The 21,302-nt window shown below is 47.8% G+C and overlaps 3 protein-coding genes and 1 long non-coding RNA gene across 4 annotated transcripts in view; 3 read left to right on the top strand and 1 right to left on the bottom strand.

Moving 5' to 3' along the window:
* The first annotated feature begins 153 nt into the window (after positions 1–153).
* Positions 154–3,941, top strand: LOC135256189 (uncharacterized). The gene is made up of 3 exons (XM_064338032.1): positions 154–1,752; positions 2,197–2,496; positions 2,621–3,941. Exons 1-3 carry the CDS (start codon positions 1,494–1,496, stop codon positions 2,881–2,883), a joined length of 822 nt encoding a protein of 273 aa, XP_064194102.1. The 5' UTR covers positions 154–1,493; the 3' UTR covers positions 2,884–3,941.
* On the bottom strand, positions 3,626–12,608 carry LOC135255889 (stabilizer of axonemal microtubules 1-like). The gene is made up of 3 exons (XM_064337659.1): positions 12,482–12,608; positions 8,135–9,594; positions 3,626–3,719 (listed from the first exon to the last, which is right to left on the bottom strand). The coding sequence occupies exons 1-2, from the start codon at positions 12,501–12,503 to the stop codon at positions 8,774–8,776; spliced, it is 843 nt and encodes a 280-aa protein (XP_064193729.1). The 5' UTR covers positions 12,504–12,608; the 3' UTR covers positions 3,626–3,719; positions 8,135–8,773.
* On the top strand, positions 6,676–7,548 carry LOC135255892 (uncharacterized). Its single transcript, XR_010330307.1, has 3 exons — positions 6,676–6,833; positions 7,286–7,387; positions 7,514–7,548. It is a non-coding gene; the product is annotated as an uncharacterized LOC135255892 (long non-coding RNA).
* LOC135255888 (DENN domain-containing protein 4C-like) overlaps positions 12,563–21,302 on the top strand; it is a 32,807-nt gene continuing 24,067 nt past the window's right edge. The window contains exons 1-5 of the mRNA XM_064337657.1: positions 12,563–12,884; positions 18,068–18,378; positions 20,229–20,481; positions 20,629–20,698; positions 20,868–21,037. Of these exons, the coding sequence (XP_064193727.1) occupies positions 18,083–18,378; positions 20,229–20,481; positions 20,629–20,698; positions 20,868–21,037 (789 nt within the window). The 5' untranslated portion in view covers positions 12,563–12,884; positions 18,068–18,082. The remainder of the gene's footprint in view (positions 12,885–18,067; positions 18,379–20,228; positions 20,482–20,628; positions 20,699–20,867; positions 21,038–21,302) is intronic.

Genomic DNA, 21,302 nt, shown 5'->3' with positions numbered 1-21,302 from the left:
TCTAATACCAGGTAAACCACCCAAAGCCACCTGCCTGGGCCATATAGAGAGTGTCCACATGAGGGTGAGGGCATGTTATAGCTCCTCCCATTTTAGAGTCCAGATAGGTCAGCATGTTATAGCTCCTCCCATTTTAGGGTCCACATAGGTCAGCATGTTAGCTCCTCCCATTTTAGAGTCCACATAGGTAAGCATGTTATAGCTCCTCCCATTTTAGGGTCCACATAGGTCAGCATGTTATAGCTCCTCCCATTTTAGGGTCCACATAGGTCAGCATGTTATAGCTCCTCCCATTTTAGGGTCCACATAGGCAAGCATGTTATAGCTCCTCCCATTTTAGGGTCCATATAGGTCAACATGGGATAGCTCCTCCCATTTCAAGTTTAGTGAACTCTCTCCCATCACAGGGTTTCCCCTCAAGGGCTGTTTTTCAAATGGGGGGGGGGAGATCTACAAATACATGCAATCTCAAACTCGCCAGCAGAGGGCAGTATTCTCACACACTTATGCTATGAACCCAATTCAGAATGTATGTAACAGAAAAGAGCACTGTGCTGAAAATGGGAGGGGAATTTACTGCATGTGATTCTGAACAATGTGTTATTGAACGTGTCCACTAAATCTGGCTTCCAAAAGGTGGCATGCTGAGTTGGCTCTTGACCCTATGAGCAGGAGGTTGTGGGTTTGAGTCCTGGGTGGCGTGGAGCCTGCTTTATCTCCCTGTGTTCGAGTTTGCTCTGGTTTCCTCTCACGGTCTACAGATTCGGCACCCTGGCACATGTATAAGGCGGCAGCGTAGAATAATGGGTAAGGAGCTGGTCTTGCAACCTAATGGTCACAGGTTTGACTCCCATGCTTTGTTGGACACTTGTTGTACCCTTGAGGAAGGCACTTAACCTGCAATGCTTCAGTATATATCCTGCTGTATAAATGTAAATGCCTGTAAATGTAAAGGGTTTTGTAAGTCACTCTGGATAAGAGCGTATGCTAAATGCCTGTAATGTAATGTAAAAACAGGCTTTAATTCCTGCACAGATCATCCAACAAGGATGTGAATACCCCCACGTTGGAGCTGACAGTCTACACTTTAACCTCATTGTTTATTTTAAACGTTTAATTTGAAATCCAATATGTTGGAGCACATAGCCAAAACAACCGTGTCACAGTCCAAATACATACGGACTGCAAGGTGTATAAAACACGCTGTAATATACAAAGGATGGAGAGAGAAAAAAACCTGTGACCTGTATGACACGCAATGTACCATGAATAAGAAAAAATAATGGTCCTCCCACGAAAAAGGCCGCCACCCCTAATCAGACCACTGTGGAGCCGGGAGTGCATGGAATCGTCTGAATCACCACCCCCAAACGTTGCTCCAGCACCTGCTGCTGCCCGCTCCTTACCAGGAAGTACAGAACGACTTCCCCGCTCTCCGATCGTAGCCTACGCGATTCACACACCTACGTCTTATTACTTAGTTGCAGTACAGTATGCCGAAATCTGTCAGAGATCGCATTATGGCCGTGCTTGACACTCTTTCCAAGGAACAGTTACTTCGATTTAAGCGTAAACTGAGTGAACTGGATATCATCGGCTATGGTCGAATCGAAAATGAGGGAACCGTGGACATCACGCACAGGTTAGTTAGCAAGTTCACGGTAGCCCGTGCCATCCCTTGCATCGCAGAGGTCCTAAGAGCGATTGATCTACAGGAGGAAGCGGGCCGTTTAGAACAAAGTGAAAATGACCGTAAGTAGCGGGAGGTGGGTAAGTTAAATCTACTATTTTGATGTTTTTTTTCTTCGGTGACTTGTTTGTCTCAGAAATGTTTCGGTTTCACTTTCTGCTGAGAAGTTATCTCTACTTTACCTAGTCTATAGCATTGTCATAAGCCTAATTCATGTTGTTCTTACTTATGCAAAAAATGTATAGACTATATATATAAAAAAATACGTACATGCATCGCACGATTGACCATGAAAATACAATCTGCGGTCGTGCTTTCAGACAGTACGCCTAGCCTATAAGCCGAGACGATTTTTTAAATGGGTAGGTAACATTACTCCATGAAAGTGTTTATTTACGATTACTTCCTAGCTCTTAAAGTTTTGCTTTTTCAGAGTTTTATATCAATTATCCGTGAAAGTGACTACAGTCAAGCCTGGCACAGAACATGATGTTCCGCTTTGTCAGGTGAAGGGGCCAATGTCGCGACAGGAGCGGGAGCAGCAAGCCCGACTGCGGCGAGGGGAAACTGCGGAAGCGCCACGAACTGCAGCCCGAAACCGACGGAGGGTCAGTGTGAAAATCTGCATCCGCTGTGGAAAAAGTCACTGAAAGTCTTCACGTGTCAGACCAACAACTTCACTGTTTTTGCGCGGGAAACGTCTCCATATTATATCCGCATGTCTACATCTGCCTGTACATACATGACCTCATCAAACCACACACATTTAATCACGAGCTCTGAGATCATATTTAACTTTGAAATTTAAAGAAAAGTTACACCCCAACACATACGATTTTCCACAGCTGACATGTTGTTCCAAATACAGTGATATTCCACTTTAACTATGAATATTTGTAAAAATCTTACACAGAATCTGTTTCTCAACAGGCCAGCATTTCGTGGACAAGAACCATGTGGAACTGATAACGAGAATCACAGCGGTGAACCCCATACTGGATCGCCTCTATAGAAAGAAACTAATCAGCATTGAAATGTTGGGCGTGATTACGGCTGAGAAAACGAACGAAGACCGAATGAGGAAGCTTTTGTACGACGTCATTCTCCCGCAAGGAGAGGGGGCGAAAGACGAGCTGGTTGCGATTTTGGATGAGCAACAGCCGTACATCATGGGCACGCTGAGAGGGAAGTGAACCCTCTTCTTTCACCTGCATGCTTCCTGTGCACGGCCAAAGTGATCGATGTTTGTTGAACCATAGCATGGCGTAAATGAGCGGAAAGGGGATAAAGGGTCTGATTTACATATGCAAAAACTTTTATCGCGCGCAAAACTGATAACAAAACCAATGACTGGTGTAAAACGAGTACCTTTAAGCAGTCACTGGTCATGTTATTGGTTTTGCGCGTGCTAACGGTCTTAAATCTGGCCCCGAGTGTATGGAGATGATTTAACACTTTCCCAGGATTTGACTACACGTGGGACATCTCCAGGGACGGGGTTGGGCAGCCCTGCTCGAGGCTGCAGTTCACTGAGCAGTCTTTGTCTTCGTTAGGCACTGGCTGTTTCCATCTGTCCACTGTCACTCACTGTCGTGTGCAGGGTAGTGCACCGACCATGACGAACACAAGGGCATAACTTTGGCTTGAATATTTGGTGGGGGGGGGGGGGGGTCGGAGTAAATTGTGATTGTTTTCTTTACTCCGATCCACAATCTGCTTTAAATGTGAATTACTGGGTTTTAGAAGGCATGCTGACAGCTGTTGATGTCTCCAAATTCAACTTGTCAAATTTTAAAAGTAAAAAATTCTAAGAATAAAATGGTCCCCTTGTTGTCATGGACACAGTTATTAAAATTGTTAACGGTCATTTTGTTTGACTCTGAGGTCTGTCAGTAACGTTCTCAGGGTTCAGTTCTGTCTGCTCTGGTATATTTGGGCTTTACCCAAACGGTGATGCATCCATAGCAAATGTTCACTTTATGGACAGATCCTCGATAATGTAGCCTATAGTTGCTACACCCAAATACAGCTGTATCAAGAGCATATTAAACCCCGTGTTTGTGGACGTTGGGCGTCTCCAGACTGAACTCTCTGAGCAGGTTTATTCTGGCGGTGTCGGGGGGGAGGGGGTCCTCCCCGCCGCCGCCGCCCGTGTTTGTGACGTACGCGATGTTGACCGTCTCTGCTCGGCTGTACTGGGCCTGGCATGTGTTTGTATGTATTTCTAATTAAATTTGAGTACAGAACAATACGATCGCTGGAGATGTCCTTTGTGGAAGAAGATCTGATCGAGGGTGTGAAGCCAACTCGGCGCATGAGATGAGGGGGGTTTTTTCATGTAAAAACTACATTTCCAGACCAGCACTTTGGTGGACTGAGGCTGTTAGCATAGCAGACAGTTATGTGTCGGTTCAGCAGATCTTCTCCTGCCTTTAAACTGTCAACTTCCAATTTGACCTGTTCAGCCTCCGACCACGACAGACTTCAGCAGACCTTCTAATACCAGGTAAACCACCCAAAGCCACCTGCCTGGGCCCATTAGAGGGTCCACTAAGGTCAGCATGTTATAGCTCCTCCCATTTTAGAGTCCAGATAGGTAAGCATGTTATAGCTCCTCCCATTTTAGAGTCCAGATAGGTCAGCATGTTATAGCTCCTCCCATTTTAGGGTCCACATAGGTCAGCATGTTATAGCTCCTCCCATTTTAGGGTCCACATATTACATTACATTACATTATAGGCATTTAGCAGACGCTCTTATCCAGAGCGACGTACAACAAGTGCATTGGTTCACGATGTAGAGGTGCAAAAGAAACACTAGAGTGAAGTAAGGATCGTAGTGCCAGAAGTGACCACATCGATCAGGACTCCAACCCTGTAGAGTAAGCTTGTTCAGCAAGCAAGAATCCTACCAAGTACAAACTAGCACTGGAATCGCACCTAATCATACAAAAACAATCCTGCCAGATACACTAACATAATCAAATTATCCTAGCTAGATACAGTGAGCTGAACTATAGGCTAGAGAGGGGTGGGGAGAGGTGCAGCCTGAAGAGATGAGTCTTCAGTCTGCGTTTGAAAGTGGTGAGATTCTCTGCTGTTCTGACCATCACGGGGAGGTCATTCCACCAGCGAGGGGCCAGGACAGACAGCAGACGGGAGCGGGAAGTGCAGACGCGAAGAGGGGGAGGTGCCAAGCGTCCAGAGGTGGCAGAACGGAGAGGTCTGGCTGGTGTGTAGGGTCTGATAATCCTCTGAATGTACCCTGGTGCTGACCCCTTAGCTGCCTGGTATGCAAGCACCAAGGACTTAAACATAGGTCAGCATGTTATAGCTCCTCCCATTTTAGGGTCCACATAGGTAAGCATGTTATAGCTCCTCCCATTTTAGAGTCCACATAGGTAAGCATGTTATAGCTCCTCCCATTTTAGAGTCCACATAGGTAAGCATGTTATAGCTCCTCCCATTTTAGAGTCCACATAGGTAAGCATGTTATAGCTCCTCCCATTTTAGGGTCCACATAGGTCAGCATGTTATAGCTCCTCCCATTTTAGGGTCCACATAGGTCAGCATGTTATAGCTCCTCCCATTTTAGGGTCCACATAGGTCAGCATGTTATAGCTCCTCCCATTTTAGGGTCCACATAGGTCAGCATGTTATAGCTCCTCCATTTAGGGTCCACATAGGTAGATGTATAGCTCCTCCCATTTTAGGGTCCACATAGGTGACCATGTTATATCTCCTCCCATTTTAGGGTCCATATAGGTCAGCATGGGATAGCTCCTCCCATTTCAAGTTTAGTGAACTCTGTCTCCCTTCACAGGGTTTCTCCACAAGGGCTGTTTTTCAAATGGGGGGGGGGGAGATCTACAAATACATGCAATCTCAAACTCGCCAGCAGAGGGCAGTATTCTCACACACTTATGCTATGAACCCAATTCAGAATGTATGTAACAGAAAAGAGCACTGTGCTGGAGATGGGAGGGGAATTCACTGCATGTGATTCTGAACAATGTGTTATTGAACGTGTCCACTAAATCTGGCTTCCAAAAGGTGGCATGCTGAGTTGGCTCTTGACCCTATGAGGTTGTGGGTTTGAGTCCTGGGTGGCGTGGAGCCTGCTTTATCTCCCTGTGTTCGAGTTTGCTCTGGTTTCCTCTCACGGTCTACAGATTTGGCACCCTGGCACATGTATAAGGCAGCAGCGTAGTATAATGGGTAAGGAGCTGGTCTTGCAACCTAATGGTCACAGGTTTGACTCCCATGCTTTGTTGGACACTTGTACCCTTGAGGAAGGCACTTAACCTGCAATGCTTCAGTATATATCCTGCTGTATAAATGTAAATGCCTGTAAATGTAAAGGGTTTTGTAAGGCTGTAATGTAATGTAAAAACAGGCTTTAATTCCTGCACAGATCATCCAACAAGGATGTGAGTGCCCCCACGTTGGAGCTGACAGTCTACACTTTAACCTCATTGTTTATTTTAAACGTTTAATTTGAAATCCAATATGTTGGAGCACATAGCCAAAACAACCGTGTCGCAGTCCAAATACTTACGGACTGCAAGGTGTATAAAACACGCTGTAATATACAAAGGATGGAGAAAAAAAAACCTGTGACCTGTATGACACGCAATGTACCATGAATAAGAAAAAATAATGGTCCTCCCACAAAAAAGGCCGCCACCCCTAATCAGACCACTGTGGAGCCGGGAGTGCATGGAATCGTCTGAATCACCACCCCCCAAACGTTGCTCCAGCCCCTGCTGCTGCCCGCTTCTTACCAGGAAGTACAGAACGACTTCCCCGCTCTCCGATCGTAGCCTACGCGATTCACACACCTACGTCTTATTACTTAGTTGCAGTACATTATGCCGAAATCTGTTAGAGATCGCATTATTGCCGTGCTGGACACTCTTTCCAAGAAACAGTTAATTGTATTTAAGCATAAACTGAGTGAACTGAAGATCATCGGCTATGGTCTAATCGAAAAGGAGATAACCGTGCAGATCACGCAAAGGTTAGTTAGCAAGTTCACGGAAGCCCGTGCCATCGCTCGGACCGCAGAGGTCCTAAGAGCGATTGGTCTACAAGACGAAGCGGACAGTTTAGAACAAGGTGAAAATGACCGTAAGTAGCTGGAGGTGGGTAAGTTAAATCTACTATTTAGATGTTTTTTTTCTTCGGTGCCTTAGTCACAGAAATGTTTCGGTTTCACTTTCTGCTCAGAAGTTCTCTCTACTTTACCTAGTCTATAGCATTGTCATAAGCGTAATTCAGGTTGTTCTTACTTATGCAAAAAAAAAAAAAAAAATGTATAGACTATATATATATAGAGCCTATACATAAAAATACGTACATGCATCGCACGATTGACCATGAAAATACGATCTGCGGTCGTGCATTCAGACAGTAGGCCTAGCCTATAAGCCGAGACGATTTTTAAATGGGTAGGTAACATTACATTACATGAAAGTGTTTATTTACGATTACTTTCTAGCTCTTAAAGTTTTGCTTTTTCAGAGTTTTATATCAATTATCCCTGAAAGTGACTACAGTCAAGCCCGGCACAGGACATGATGTTCCGCTTTGTCAGGTGAAGGGGCCAATGTCGCGACAGGAGCGGGAGCAGCAAGCCCGACTGCGGCGGAGGGAAACGGCGGAAGCGCCACGAGCTGCAGCCCCAAACCGACGGAGGGTTAGTGTGAAAATCTGCATCCGCTGTGGAAATCCACAGCTGACATGTTGTTCCAAATACAATGATATTCCACTTTAACTATGAATATTTAAAAAAAAATCTTACACAGAATCTGTTTCTCAACAGGCCAGCATTTCGTGGACAAGAACCATGTGGGACTGATAACGAGAATCACAGAGGTGAAACCCATACTGGATCGCCTCTATGAAAAGAAACTAATCAGCATTGAAATGTTCGGCCGGATTACGGCTGAGAAAACGAACGAAGACCGAATGAGGAAGCTTTTGTACGACGTCATTCTCCCGCAAGGAGAGAAGGCGAAAGATGAGCTGGTTGCGATTTTGGAAGAGCAACAGCCGTATATCATGGACACGCTGAGAAGTGAACCCTCTTCGGGGTCGGGGTAAATTGTGATTGTTTTCTTTACTCCGATCCACAGTCTGCTTTAAATGTGAATTACTGGGTTTTAGAAGGCATGCTGACAGCTGTTGATGTCTCCAAATTCAACTTGTCAAATTTTAAAAGTAAAAAATTCAAAGAAAAAAAATGGTCCCCTTGTTGTCATGGACACAGTTATTAAAATTGTTAACGGTCATTTTGTTTGACTCTGAGGTCTGTCAGTAACGTTCTCAGGGTTCGGTTCTGTCTGCTCTGGTATATTTGGGCTTTACCCAAACGGTGATGCATCCATAGCAATTGTTCACTTTATGGACAGATCCTCGATAATGTAGCCTATAGTTGCTACACCCGTATCAAGAGCATATTAAACAAAAACTACTATTCAGTTAGCCACACCATTTCAACATCTGGCAGCTCATGCTTACTGTCTCTGCTCAGAAAGTGATTCGCTGAACATTTTTGCCTACTCTTTTCTGTACTCAAAACTTTATTTTTCAAAATTTGATTAAAAAGGTTGACAAAACAATAACCGTGTAACAGTTTTTTTTTTGTTAACAATGTGTGTGCTTTGAATTTAGTATGCACCAACAGTTGTATGTACCGAGCAAACCAAAGTTTGTTATGAAACAGTTTATTTGCAGCGTATCAGAATGTTTAATTTAACCAAGACTGAGATGTACACGGTGAACCACATTTGCCAGAGGCTCAATGGTAGGCCTACCTGCATGTTGTAGGCATTTGTTCAATGAGCACCAAAAATAACCGACAGAATGGTGCAATATTTTAGTGTGACTTAAAAAACGCAATAATGTAACAAATCAATCCTTAGCACGCGCATGTGTTTTTCAAGTCATCAGGAAGAAATGGCCGAACTAGCCCTGTAAAACAAAGTCTGCTAATGATGCTACAAGCTAAACAGTTTTTAAAATGGATTTGGATTGGCATCCTTCGTGGCCATTTTAATAAGAATTTTTTTCCCCCGTTCTTTCAAGCTTGTTCAGAACGACCGACTTTGCCGGGCTGCGTATCTCTGCGCTGGCTGACCACGCCCACTGGCTGTCTTTGCCTTGGCGCGTCAGTGCTGCGAGACTCGCGGCTCTCCTTGGTGGAGATGGAGCGAGGGAGCTGCCGTCCCTTGATGAGGAGCTGAGTCTCGCCTCCGTTTGGCCTATTTGAGCCGGGTGGCTGTTTGGCGGCCCTGTGCGTGAAATCGTAGCGATAGGAGGTGATGTTCTGGAAGGGTCCCACGGGCATAGCCGTCTGTTCGAGATGGATGATCGGGAGTCTCCTCTGGATCTTCCAGGCCTTGTACTCCTGGGCGTAATTACTCACAAAGTCCACATCACCCCGAGCCCTGTACTCCACTGGCTTTTTCGAGCGCACCGGCAGGACTGACCAGGCCTTATAGGTGTCCTGGTATTCCGTGAATGTCTTAAAGGGGGATTGGTCGGTGCCCACGTTGTCTTGGGGCCGAACTAACTTCGCCACCTCACCCTTCACACCCTTGTAGACGGCGGCGTAATTGGTCAACAGGTCGAAATCGCCCCTGAGGCGGATACAGTCCATCGGCCGGCGCTTGCGAATGGACAACGCCGGCCAGGCCTTGTAATTCCCCTGGTACTCACTGACGTTCTTATCCCGAGCCACGGGTAACTTTGGCATCTCCACCTGCGCACCTCTGCTGTTCTGTTTACTGGAACTGCCAGGCTTACGCGAGAGTGTCCATTGGTTGGGGGTGGTGGCGCGCTTCAAATTGTCCCTGGTTCCGAGTGGCTTCTCATTTAGTTGGTTCGCTGCACGAACCTCCTCTTGATTGAAATAAGAGAAAAAGTTAAATGTACGCGTTACAAACAAAATCTCTCACGTTCTACATTTATTTTCAAAATACACAAAATAGGTTATGATACACATAAGCCACATTCGATCGCATTAGCTTCGTTGATAGCTACTCAATGAAACAATAGCGTCGTATGCCTATTAAACACTGCAACAGCAGAAAAACCATTGCTACCTGCTTTCATGGACTTGACGACCATCTCCTTCTTTGATGCGCTATACCGCGCCGTCTTGTTCTCATCGGCTTGTAGGTTTGGTCATTCGCCGTGTATGTGTAAATAATTTAGACCTAAACTATTAGACAAATTCAAATGGTATGCATTTAAAGAGATCCCGATTTAGCCACATATTCCATATTGGTTTTGTTTCTTGATAACAGTATGAGGTGTTTGTTGAAACACGAATGTTCTAAATTAGAACACTTTACGCGTGACGTGACAGCCACCACAGTGTGCGCAACAGAGCCTTCTGTAAAACACGAGCAAACGATTGTTGTCAAAATAATTTCCGTCCTCAAAACAACACTCACAGAAATTAGCCTTCATTTTGGTAGCCTACAGTCAGGCGCCACGAAAAACGAACGTAACAACAGATGTTAATGTCTATACAGATTTGGACCAAACAATTTTCGCTCCCCGTGCTCATAGCCTACGTAGGGCAATGTATTGTTACGAAACTGGAAGTTGTAACTCGAAATTAAACTGTTATTTTGCAGGGAGGGGCAGTTACAAACTTCCAACACAAAATCTGCACATATAGCCTACTCAGTTGGTAGCTGAGCAGTCTCAATTATCATATTTTAATCATGTTCTTTCGATATCCACATTTATTGAGCCAATGGGCCTATTCTAATGATATTAAAATAATTCTAGTCTACTATTGAGTTTTGACATTACCTAAAAAAGGTGCCTGAGGTAACCTATGTCATTTGTCCAGGGACTCCTCTGTTAAACTCCTGAAGTTTGCGGACAACACAACCGTCATTGGTCTCATACGAGATGGTGACGAGTCTGCATACAGAGGGGAGGTTGAACGGCTGGCCCTCTGGTGCAGCCACAACAATCTTGAGCTGAACATGCTCAAGACAGTGGAGATGACAGTGGACTCCAGGAGGCATCCGCCTCTCCTGACCCCCCCTCACCATGCAAGGCAGCACTGTGGCGGCCGTGGAGACCTTCAAGTTCCTGGGAACTACAATCCCCCAGGACCTGAAGTGGGAGACTAACATCGTCTCCATCACAAAAAAAGGCCCAGCAGAGGATGTACTTCCTGCGCCAGCTGAGGAACTTCAACCTGCCTCAGGAGCTGTTGGTGCAGTTTTACTCAGCTGTGATTGAGCCTGTCCTCTCCACCGCCATAACAGTGTGGTTTGGCACTGCCACAAAATGGGACACACACCGGCTGCAGCGCACCATCAGGTCTGCAGAAAGGATTATTGGGCTAAACCTGCACTCACTCCAGGATCTCTACACCACCAGAGCCTGGCCACCACATCTTTGAGCTCCTCCCCTACGGGGGGCGCTACGGAGCACTGCACACGAGAACCAGCAGACACAGGAACAGCTTCTTCCCACACGCCATCACTCTCATGAACAATTAACCCAGCCATGTGACCTGTCACTGCATGTCCTCAGTACAATGCCTGTCAATCAAAAATAGTCGTACACACCCACAGCCGTGTTCATCGTGCAATAATTTACTTATACACTCCGCATATTTATTACATATTTATCCAATGCATATGCACAACACACGTTACTGCTGTGCATGATAGCACTACTAGGTAAAACCTACTCTTGTTGTTGTTTGTCATTGTTGTTGTTGACATTGTTGAATGTGAGTTACTGTGAACCGGAGTCAAATTCCTTACATGTGTAAAAGCATGTTTGGCCAATAAAACCCGATTCTGATTCTGATATTTCACCCCGCAATGGTCGGTTGAGAACTTCGAATGCCATTCCAAAGCAATCCACACGAGGGCGCTACAGTTCTTTTTAACTTTTGTTTTGTCATCTTTTTCAAACGGAGTTACTGGAAAGGCGCTGCCGGGGGGTCGGGGATTCACAGGTGTGACCCCAAACCCAGTTAAAGACTGATTAACATCAGAGTCTGCCCGTTTCTTACCAACGACTTCGCTTATCACTGGTGCATGTACAGTACTGACAGCATCTTTCGCATGACGTTCTGATTTATCCAAAGTTGCAGTCACTGGTGTTACTTACACTAGCCTGTATTCACGTAAAGTAGCTAACGAATAATAGGCCTACACCAATTAAACACCGTTATTGGCAATGCTGCTGGTTACACTCAGAAAAAATGGATTCATGGCTTGTCTTCATAAGGTAACCACTTCAGTTTATGGAACCCTCGACCTCGTCGAAACCGAAAGCTCCCAGACTTAACCATTTTGCCTGACGAAGAACCCTTGAACTAGACTGCGTTCCTCCATGGAAGCACATGACCGTTTTGGAACCATTTCTTCTTGGAGTGTAGGCTACGTGGTGCACTAGTGTAGGCACAATGTGCCGCACAAATTAACAGCAACAGGTAGCCTATTTAACATATTCCACGAAATCAGTCAAGAAAGAAGGGTAGACATATTGTTGTCATTGCCAGACTGGTGATCGTTGTTGTCCAGTATGTTCCGTGCTTGGCTATTTTGCAGAGTGACATTTCAGACAATAACCCGCCACTGCAACTTCCTTCCACGTGAAAACCTGATATTTTCAAATTGGCTACACCAGACCGAGACGGTTCGTGTGGGCTTGGTGAAGTTAAGAACATCTCGACGCTTTCCCCCGAAAATGCGTTATCAGCGCGCGGTGCACAGAGAATAAAATAACCTTTACTTCAGGTCACCTGTTGCAACTGGGTTTCGCATCCGCGCGATTTCTGTTGTAAATACCCGGAAAATGTAGCCAGCCTATCACACAGTCACCAGTCCGCGCCAGTCGCTCACTACGCTTCTGGGCGGTTCCAGTTCCGCCTCCAGCACTGGACTCTGGGGAGACCAGGAGTGCTTTTAAGTGAAAACGATAAATAAATAGAAGCATGGCGATTGTACATCTACAGATAAGATAATTATAGAAACCCCATGTAAGAGGGAAAGTTTTTAATGCGTTGTTTCGTGAATGTGTTGCACAATTTTATGTTGGAAGTGGCGTTTTTGAATCTACGACACGAGCGGAACAACTCTCGCAGGTGAACGGAGCAAGTTGCCTTCAATGTCGACATTGTGTCCTCGGCAGGTGTCAGCCACCAGGTAGGTGTTCCTTATTTGGTTCGACGAGTGAACATTCGGTTTCGGTGATGGATGAAACCGGGTTGGTGTCATTGGGGAAGCCTTGCATTTAGAGTCGAAATTTTGCCTACGACTCGCCAGCTAAGGTGTAATAAACGCGGTGTGAGCTTTTGAGCCTTCGCCTTCGTACTCGACAACTTTATACGTTAGTGGACTGGAGGTTTCGTGTGACATAGCCTAGTCAGGTTAGTTACATTCAGTCTCAGGACCAAATGCAGGCGGCTTCGGAGCTGTGAGAGTTTGGGGAGTGCGAGTCGGTGCTGTTTTGTGTGCTGAATCCCCACAGCCGACCTGCAAAGCGGGACGGCTTGCCTCGCGCTGTTGTACTGTAACCGCGGAGGTGTTCAGGGTGTGTCAAATTACGGCCAAAGCAGAGAAGCTACACGACCAACCGGTTGAAATTCATGCGTCGTTTTCTGAACTTTAAAAATAATGTATGCTGTATATTTCAAGTCCCCCCCCCCCCCTTTCTCTCTTGTCCTTTCTCTTTGTTTATTTGTTTAAACTCCTGTTATCATTAGGTGTTATGTTACTTATTATAACTTCCATGCATCCATTATCTACACCGGCTTATCCCTGGGCAGGAGCCTATCCCAGCGTGCATTGGGCGAGAGACAGGAATACAGTCTGGACAGGTCGCCAATCCATCACAGGGCACACACCGTTCACTTAAGCACTCGAACTGTCCAGTACACCTCAGTAGCTTATTTTCATGAACTCTACAGTCTGTTGAGAGAAGTCACCATAGCAACAAGCCTGTAACTGGAAAGCTGAGCCAAAGATGCCATGCTTGACGTGACTCCTTACGTTCCACTGCACACATATTTAACTGTAAATGTGTAAATATTGTAAAATGTAATGTAATGTAATGTATTGGGGTTCTTTTGTATTGTCTGGTCATAGTGCCCTTTTGCAGACACAATACTACACCATACTAATACAGGGCTAGCAGGATTGGTCTAGAGCAGGGAGCTCAATCTCCAGTCTTGGAGGGCCGCAGTGTCTGCGGGTTTAACTCCAGTCCTGGAGGGCTGCAGTGTCTGCAGGTTTAACTCCAGTCCTGGAGGGCTGCAGTGTCTGCGGGTTTAACTCCAGTCCTGGAGGGCTGCAGTGTCTGCGGGTTTAACTCCAGTCCTGGAGGGCTGCAGTGTCTGCGGGTTTAACTCCAGTCCTGGAGGGCCACAGCGTCTGCAGGTTTAACTCCAGTCCTGGAGGGCTGCAGTGTCTGCAGATTTAACTCTAGTCCAGCTCCCTCCCGCATAAACCCAACCATTCCCACCCACCCCCAGACTTCGCCCACTACACCTCCAGGAGAAAATAGATGCTAATTCAAATTTAGTACAATCATGGGGAAAATAAAAACGTGAATGAAAAACAAGGCGGAGTCAGAGACGTGTGACCTGTGAGGTCAGAGCCTGGTTGGGCCCATATCCTGTTGAGGAGCATGTCCGCCATTGCAACAGGAAGTGATGCGGGCCCTAATTTGGCAAAGGGGATCACCGTAGCAGTAGTCGTAAAAAAAAAATCAACTGAAAAGATCCTTGGGCTCTGATTGGCTGAGTGCCTTTCTCTGCCTGCTTGCGCCACCCGCGCCATCCCGTCTCACTACGTTACCGCGGCGACCCTGGCTGTTAGTGTTGAGTGTGTGAGGCGGCGTGAAGGCGCTCCTGCTCCCAGCGGCTCGCTGGCGCGGCTGAGTGGCGGACTTGGCGGGTGAGCGGCGCGGGCAGCGGGTTCAGCTCCGTCCCGGCGGTACCAGGCCAGCCGTGGGACCTTATCTCTGGAGGAGGGGGTGGGGGGTGGGGGTGGGGGGTGGTGGTGTGGGCGGGGGGGTAGGCTGGTATCATGTGACGAAGGAATGAGGAAGTGCAGGTATTATCCGCCCCCACAGCAGCAGCAGCAGCAGCACAAGAAGTGTCACCACCTGCCCAGGGCATTGTGGGTAGAGGTAGCAGCTGTGTGTGCTTGTGTGTGTGAGAGAAAGAGAGACAGAGAGAGAGAGAGAGCGACATAAACAGGGATGGAGAAAGAGAGTAGAATGTAGACAGAGCAATGAAATGCCCCCCCCCCAAATCCCCTCTCAAACACTTTTGGGCCAAGCAGGTTAACCAGCCCAGCTGTGCTGACTTTGGGCTGGAACGGGTGCAGATCTGGCCCAGAGTGGAGTGCTGTCTGTTACTGTCCTCTTTGTGAGTGAGTGGAGTGTGGAGTGATGTCTGTTACTGTCCTCTTTGTGAGCGAGTGGTGTGCTGTCTGTTACTGTCCTCTGTGTGAGTGAGTGGAGTGTGGAGTGCTGTCTGTTACTGTCCTCTTTGTGAGTGAGTGGTGTGCTGTCTGTTACTGTCCTCTGTGTGAGTGAGTGGTGTACTGTCTGTTACTGTCCTCTCTGTGAGTGAGTGGTGTGCTGTCTGTTACTGTCCTCTGTGTGAGTGAGTGGTGTACTGTCTGTTACTGTCCTCTGTGTGAGTGAGTGGAGTGCTGTCTGTTACTGTCCTCTTTGTGAGTGAGTGGTGTGCTGTCTGTTACTGTCCTCTGTGTGAGTGAGTGGTGTGCTGTCTGTTACTGTCCTCTCTGTGAGTGAGTGGTGTGCTCTCTGTTACTGTCCTCTGTGTGAGTGAGTGGAGTGCTGTCTGTTACTGTCCTCTTTGTGAGTGAGTGGTGTGCTCTCTGTTACTGTCCTCTGTGTGAGTGAATGGAGTGCTGTCTGTTACTGTCCTCTTTGTGAGTGAGTGGAGTGCTGTCTGTTACTGTCCTCTCTGTGAGTGAGTGGAGTGCTGTCTGTTACTGTCCTCTGTGTGAGCGAGTGGTGTGCTGTCTGTTACTGTCCTCTCTGTGAGTGAGTGGTGTGCTGTCTGTTACTGTCCTCTGTGTGAGTGAGTGGTGTGCTGTCTGTCCTCTTTGTGAGTGAGTGGTGTGCTCTCTGTTACTGTCCTCTGTGTGAGTGAGTGGAGTGCTGTCTGTTACTGTTCTCTGTGTGAGTGAGTGGTGTGCTGTCTGTTACTGTCCTCTGTGTGAGCGAGTGGAGTGCTGTCTGTTACTGTCCTCTTTGTGAGCGAGTGGAGTGTGGAGTGCTGTCTGTTACTGTCCTCTCTGTGAGCGAGTGGAGTGCTGTCTGTTACTGTCCTCTCTGTGAGCGAGTGGAGTGCTGTCTGTTACTGTCCTCTCTGTGAGTGAGTGGTGTGCTGTCTGTTACTGTCCTCTGTGTGAGTGAGTGGAGTGCTGTCTGTTACTGTCTTCTTTGTGAGCGAGTGGAGTGCTGTCTGTTACTGTCTTCTTTGTGAGCGAGTGGAGTGCTGTCTGTTACTGTCCTCTGTGTGAGTGAGTGGAGTGCTGTCTGTTACTGTTCTCTGTGTGAGTGAGTGGTGTGCTGTCTGTTACTGTCCTCTGTGTGAGCGAGTGGAGTGCTGTCTGTTACTGTCCTCTTTGTGAGCGAGTGGAGTGCTGTCTGTTACTGTCCTCTCTGTGAGCGAGTGGAGTGCTGTCTGTTACTGTCCTCTCTGTGAGCGAGTGGAGTGCTGTCTGTTACTGTCCTCTGTGTGAGTGAGTGGAGTGCTGTCTGTTACTGTCCTCTCTGTGAGTGAGTGGTGTGCTGTCTGTTACTGTCCTCTGTGTGAGTGAGTGGAGTGCTGTCTGTTACTGTCTTCTTTGTGAGCGAGTGGTGTGCTGTCTGTTACTGTCTTCTTTGTGAGCGAGTGGAGTGCTGTCTGTTACTGTCCTCTGTGTGAGCTGTGCGAGTGAGAGCTGTGCGAGTGAGAGGAGTGCTGTCTGTTGCTGTGCTCTGTGTGAGCTGTGCGAGTGGGAGACCTGGTGATCCATTAACACGCTGGTTTCATGTATCAGTTACCTGCTCAGGATCTTTGATACCTTCTCAGGTGCTCATTTGCATGGCTACCTTACATCCTAGAAAGGCAGCGCACAGCAAAATGTCTTCTGTAAATCAACTCTAAACAGCGTTAAATCAACTCCAGGTGGGACAATATGCACCTTGTGTGAGTTAGAAGTACTCTAAGAAAGTTGATCTTACCCTGAACATTTTGCTGTGTAGTAAAACTGCATGACTCCTAAACAAAACTTATAGAGCGTTGCTTGGTTATGTTTGGTTTTTAAAGATTCATCAGTAATTTGAAAAGCATATTAGCATCTGATACCATTTAATTGAACTTGTGAGTAGGTGACCTTACATGTACCAACCAGAATGTGTCGCGCAACTGGCAAAATAAGGACCCAGTTCTCTTGCCATACACGCCTACGGAGATGTAAAACTATTGTAGTAATACTGTATAACCCCGTCTTCTGTCCTTTTTATTTCAGTAGTCCCAGTCTTTTAAGTGACCTGACGTGTCAGCTGGATCTACTGGGAGACCCATCCAATCAAAATCACACACACTTACACGCACACACACACACACACGCACACACACACTCACACGCACACGCACACACACACACACACACACTCACACACACACACACACACTTGCACACATCCATTACTCTGTAAAAGTAGAATATGAGAAAAGCTTTTCATCAGTAGCTCTTGCGCTAATTGCAGTATCTGAGTGATCCTCATTATACATCCATTATCTCTACCCGCCTGTGATCTTCATTATCTGCCGTTAAACCTCCGTGAAAGGAGGGGTGCGATTTGACTGAATGCGGTGATCAGTAATCGTTTGCTTGGATCAGTGCTGGATACCTTGCTTTGAGAGCTCTGCTTAAAATTATGTCCATTCATCATTCAGTGATGGTTATTCACCTTTCAGTTTGGATCTCTCTCGCTTATGAGTCGTGATTTACTCTACAAAAAAAACTGTTCTGCCGATCATGCAGGAGATTGAGAAGTGAGGCTTGAGTGCTCCTTGAGAGCTAGAAGACAATCTGGAATGTTCTGGGTCCTTAACCCCGAAGGACGTTCGGCTGGCGGTCTTATCCCCGGGGAAATTCAGATGTGAGCTCATATAAAAGGCCCTGAAGAACAGCACTAAACCCAGAAAACACAACCATCATATCATTATAACCTAACCACTGTACTACGCTGCTGCCTACAGGGGGAGAACTTCGTTTCCCATCATGCCCTGGGGCTAGCCACTCCCCCTGCTCCTGATTGGCTGCTGATGTCAGGTGTCTCTCTGCCTCTGGCCCAGGTGAGCCCGGCTGCGATGGAGGAGAAGGGGCACCGCGTGGCGGACTACTTCGCCGTGGCGGGGCTGACGGCCGGGTCGGAGCCGCTGGAGCCGGAACTGGCGGAGGGGAGGAGCGCCCGACCCCAGGCGCCCATCACCGACCTGGCCGTTATCAACCGCACGGCGGGCGAGGCCCCGCCCCCCGGCTTCACCTGCCTGGAGGCCACCCCCGGCGGCCTCCCCGCCAACCTCAACCACGGCAGCATGGCCAGTCCTGAGATCTTCCTCTGCTACAGGAGGGGGGGGGACAAGCCCCCGCTCATCGACGTTGGGTAGGACGGCCCCCCCGACACTCTTCCTCACCGCTCTGTCAGTGTTTCCCTCCTCCCACTAAGGTGGGGGGGGGGGGATATTTCTGTTGACCCTTTACTGAGTGACATTACAAATGCGTGATCAGAATGTAATTAACTGAACGTTCTCATGCTGATGTCACAATCGCAACCAGTAACTGAAAGCAGTGGAGTTCTAGAACACGACTTACAGTTTTGAATGTGAACGTTCCAACAAAACCGACTCTTTAACGGTTTCAGCCTCACTTGGCGGCTTCCTGGTTCAGGGTCGCTCTTTCCCAGGTCTCCTGTCTTCCCGTGAAGAGTTTGTGGTGGTGGGTCTGCTCACAGCTCCGCACAAATAGGACTGAAATGAGCTTAACTGAATGGGGGGGGGGGGGTGGAGGGGGATGGAATGTTCCGGATCTGTAGGCTCCTCTCTGGACGTGATTTTGAAATTTGGGGGGTGATGTGGTGATGAAGGGTTTGCACACATTATTATTACAGAGCCATCAGATACTAAGCTCCAAATTCTTCACACTGAAAGTTCCGACTCTCTCCTGTTAATGCCAAAATATTCCAATTTGAAAACTTATGCCAAAGTGCAGTTTCAGTGGATGTTTGCCATCCCTGGGAACTCCTGTTGCTAAGCAGAGCTTCCTGTCATTAGGAAGAGGATGGATGGATTGTTGGAGTTCATTATCTGGTTAGTCTGTAATTATCTCTGCAGCTTAGACGCTGGTAAGATTCTCAGAGTGGCAGTTTGTAGAGGTGTGACGTTCCTGTACTTCCCTGTACTTCATAGTTTATGTTCGAATCACCTTGGCCCCGCCTTCTGGGCTGCTGTGATTGGTCAGAGCGGTTGCTTCCCCTGTAAAGGGGGCGGGATCGTCACGGTGAACTGCACTGTGTTCCGCAGGGTTACAGCAGGTAGGGCAGAACAGGTTTTACAGCCTGCAGTGTGTGTGAGTTCTGTCTGGCGCAATCCATCTGAGAAAAAAAAAAAAAATGAACAGGAAAAAAAAAAAAGAAGGAGAGATTTTCCGGTCGGTTTGGTGACTGGTGTAGATCAGAGGGAAATCACCGTACCCTGCAGGGGAACAGAGACGAGCACTGAAACGGGGGGGGGGGCACTGACTGGCTATGTACCGTGAGCTACTGTATCCATGCTTTACAGAAGGGGGCTGGCGTTATGTTCAAAGCCGGAATTTCCTGTGATTAAAACCCATATCCTCTCACTATAAACCCATATCCTCTCACTATAAACCCATACCCCTCTCCCTTTCCGCAGTGATCTGCTGGTGTGACAGTAACAGTGCTCATATCTGTGGGAGTTGCTGGATTGATTGTGTATTGCCTGTGAGCGTGTGCATGCAGCAGACGCATGCGTCCGTGTGTGTGTGTGTGTGTGTGTATTAGAGAGACGGAGCGTTTCAGGCGTTTCTGTAACAACCATCTCTCTGTCCGTCTCTGTGTTCGTCTCTGTGTCCTTCTCTGTCCATATCTCTGTGTTTGTCTCTGTGTCCTTCTCTGTCCTTATCTCTGTGTTCGTCTCTGTGTCCTTCTCTGTCCATATCTCTGTGTTCGTCTCTGTGTCCTTCTCTGTCCATATCTCTGTGTTCGTCTCTGTCCTTCTCTGTCCGTATCTCTGTGTTTACCACTGTGTCCGTCTCTGTGTCCTTTTCTGTGTTTGTCTCTGTATCCTTTTCTGCGTTTGTCTCTGTATCCTTTTCTGTGTTTGTCTCTGTGTCCTTCTCTGTGTCCTTTTCTGTCCATATCTCTGTGTTTGTCTCTGTGTCCTTCTCTGTGTCCTTCTCTGTCCATATCTCTGTGTCCTTCTCTGTTTCCGTCAGGTTGCTCTACGAGTGGAAGGAGCGTCTGATCGCGGGCTGTGAGGTCATCCAGGCCACGCCGTACGGGCGCTGCGCCAACGTGAACAACAGCTCCGCCTCCTCGCAGCGCAGCTTCCTGACCCTGCGCCGCGCCCCGCCCATCCGGCCCCAGAACTCGCTGTGCGTCACCGACGTCTGCGTCATCGTCGCCAGCCGCGGGGAGGCCTTGCCCCACACCTTCTGCAGGGTGGACAAGAACCTCAACTGTGGCCTGGTGAGAACGGGGGGGAAAGCCTGAGTCACTCTGTCCTGCTTTTGTTTTCTGGCTGTGTACTCTTTCACTGCGAAGCGCCTTTCAGTTTTGAAAAAAGGCGCTATATTGATGTATTATTATTATTATTCATAATATTTTGTTTTACAGTGGGGATCCAGTGTGTTCCTGTGCTACAAAAAGTCTGTTCCTGCGTCCAACTCGATAGCTTACAAAGCGGGTGAGTTTCCTGTGCCGTACTGCGCTCTGACCACTAGGTGGCCCTGTTTTTGCCAGCCCTGCTGGTGTCAGGAATAAAACTGATGGCAGAGCAAGACTGAGTCCCACAGTGGGTGGAGCTACGGTGAGCTGTATCTCTGACGGTCCCGTTGTGCTCCTCCCCTCCCCAGACCTCCTGTTCCGGTATCCGCAGGAGGACTACGAGTCCTTCCCCCTCTCCGAATCTGTGCCCCTCTTCTGTCTGCCCATGGGGGCCAAGATCGAATGCTGGGACCCCAGTAACCACCACCCCCTGCCCGTCTTCTCCACCTTCGTCCTGACTGGCTGCACAGCTGAGAAGGTGGGGCCCGCACGCACACCTGCACACACCTGGGCACATCTGGGATCACACTGCTACCGGCTGAAGTTGAGGTCTCTCTCTCTCTCTCCCTCCCTCTCCCTCCTCTCTCCCTTCCTCTCCCTCTCTCTCTCTCTCTCTCTGTCTCTGCCTCTTTCCCTCTCTCTCCCTTTCTTTCCCTCTCTCTCTCTCTCTCTCCCTTCCTCTCCCTCTCTCTCTCTTTCTCCCTCCCCTCTCTCTCTCTCTCTCTCTTTCTCTCTCTCCCTCC

This window comes from Anguilla rostrata, chromosome 5, assembly GCF_018555375.3.
Source record: "Anguilla rostrata isolate EN2019 chromosome 5, ASM1855537v3, whole genome shotgun sequence".
Taxonomy (NCBI): domain Eukaryota; kingdom Metazoa; phylum Chordata; class Actinopteri; order Anguilliformes; family Anguillidae; genus Anguilla; species Anguilla rostrata.
Note: the sequence above shows the minus strand (reverse complement) of the source record. Positions and strands in the feature narration are given on the sequence as shown.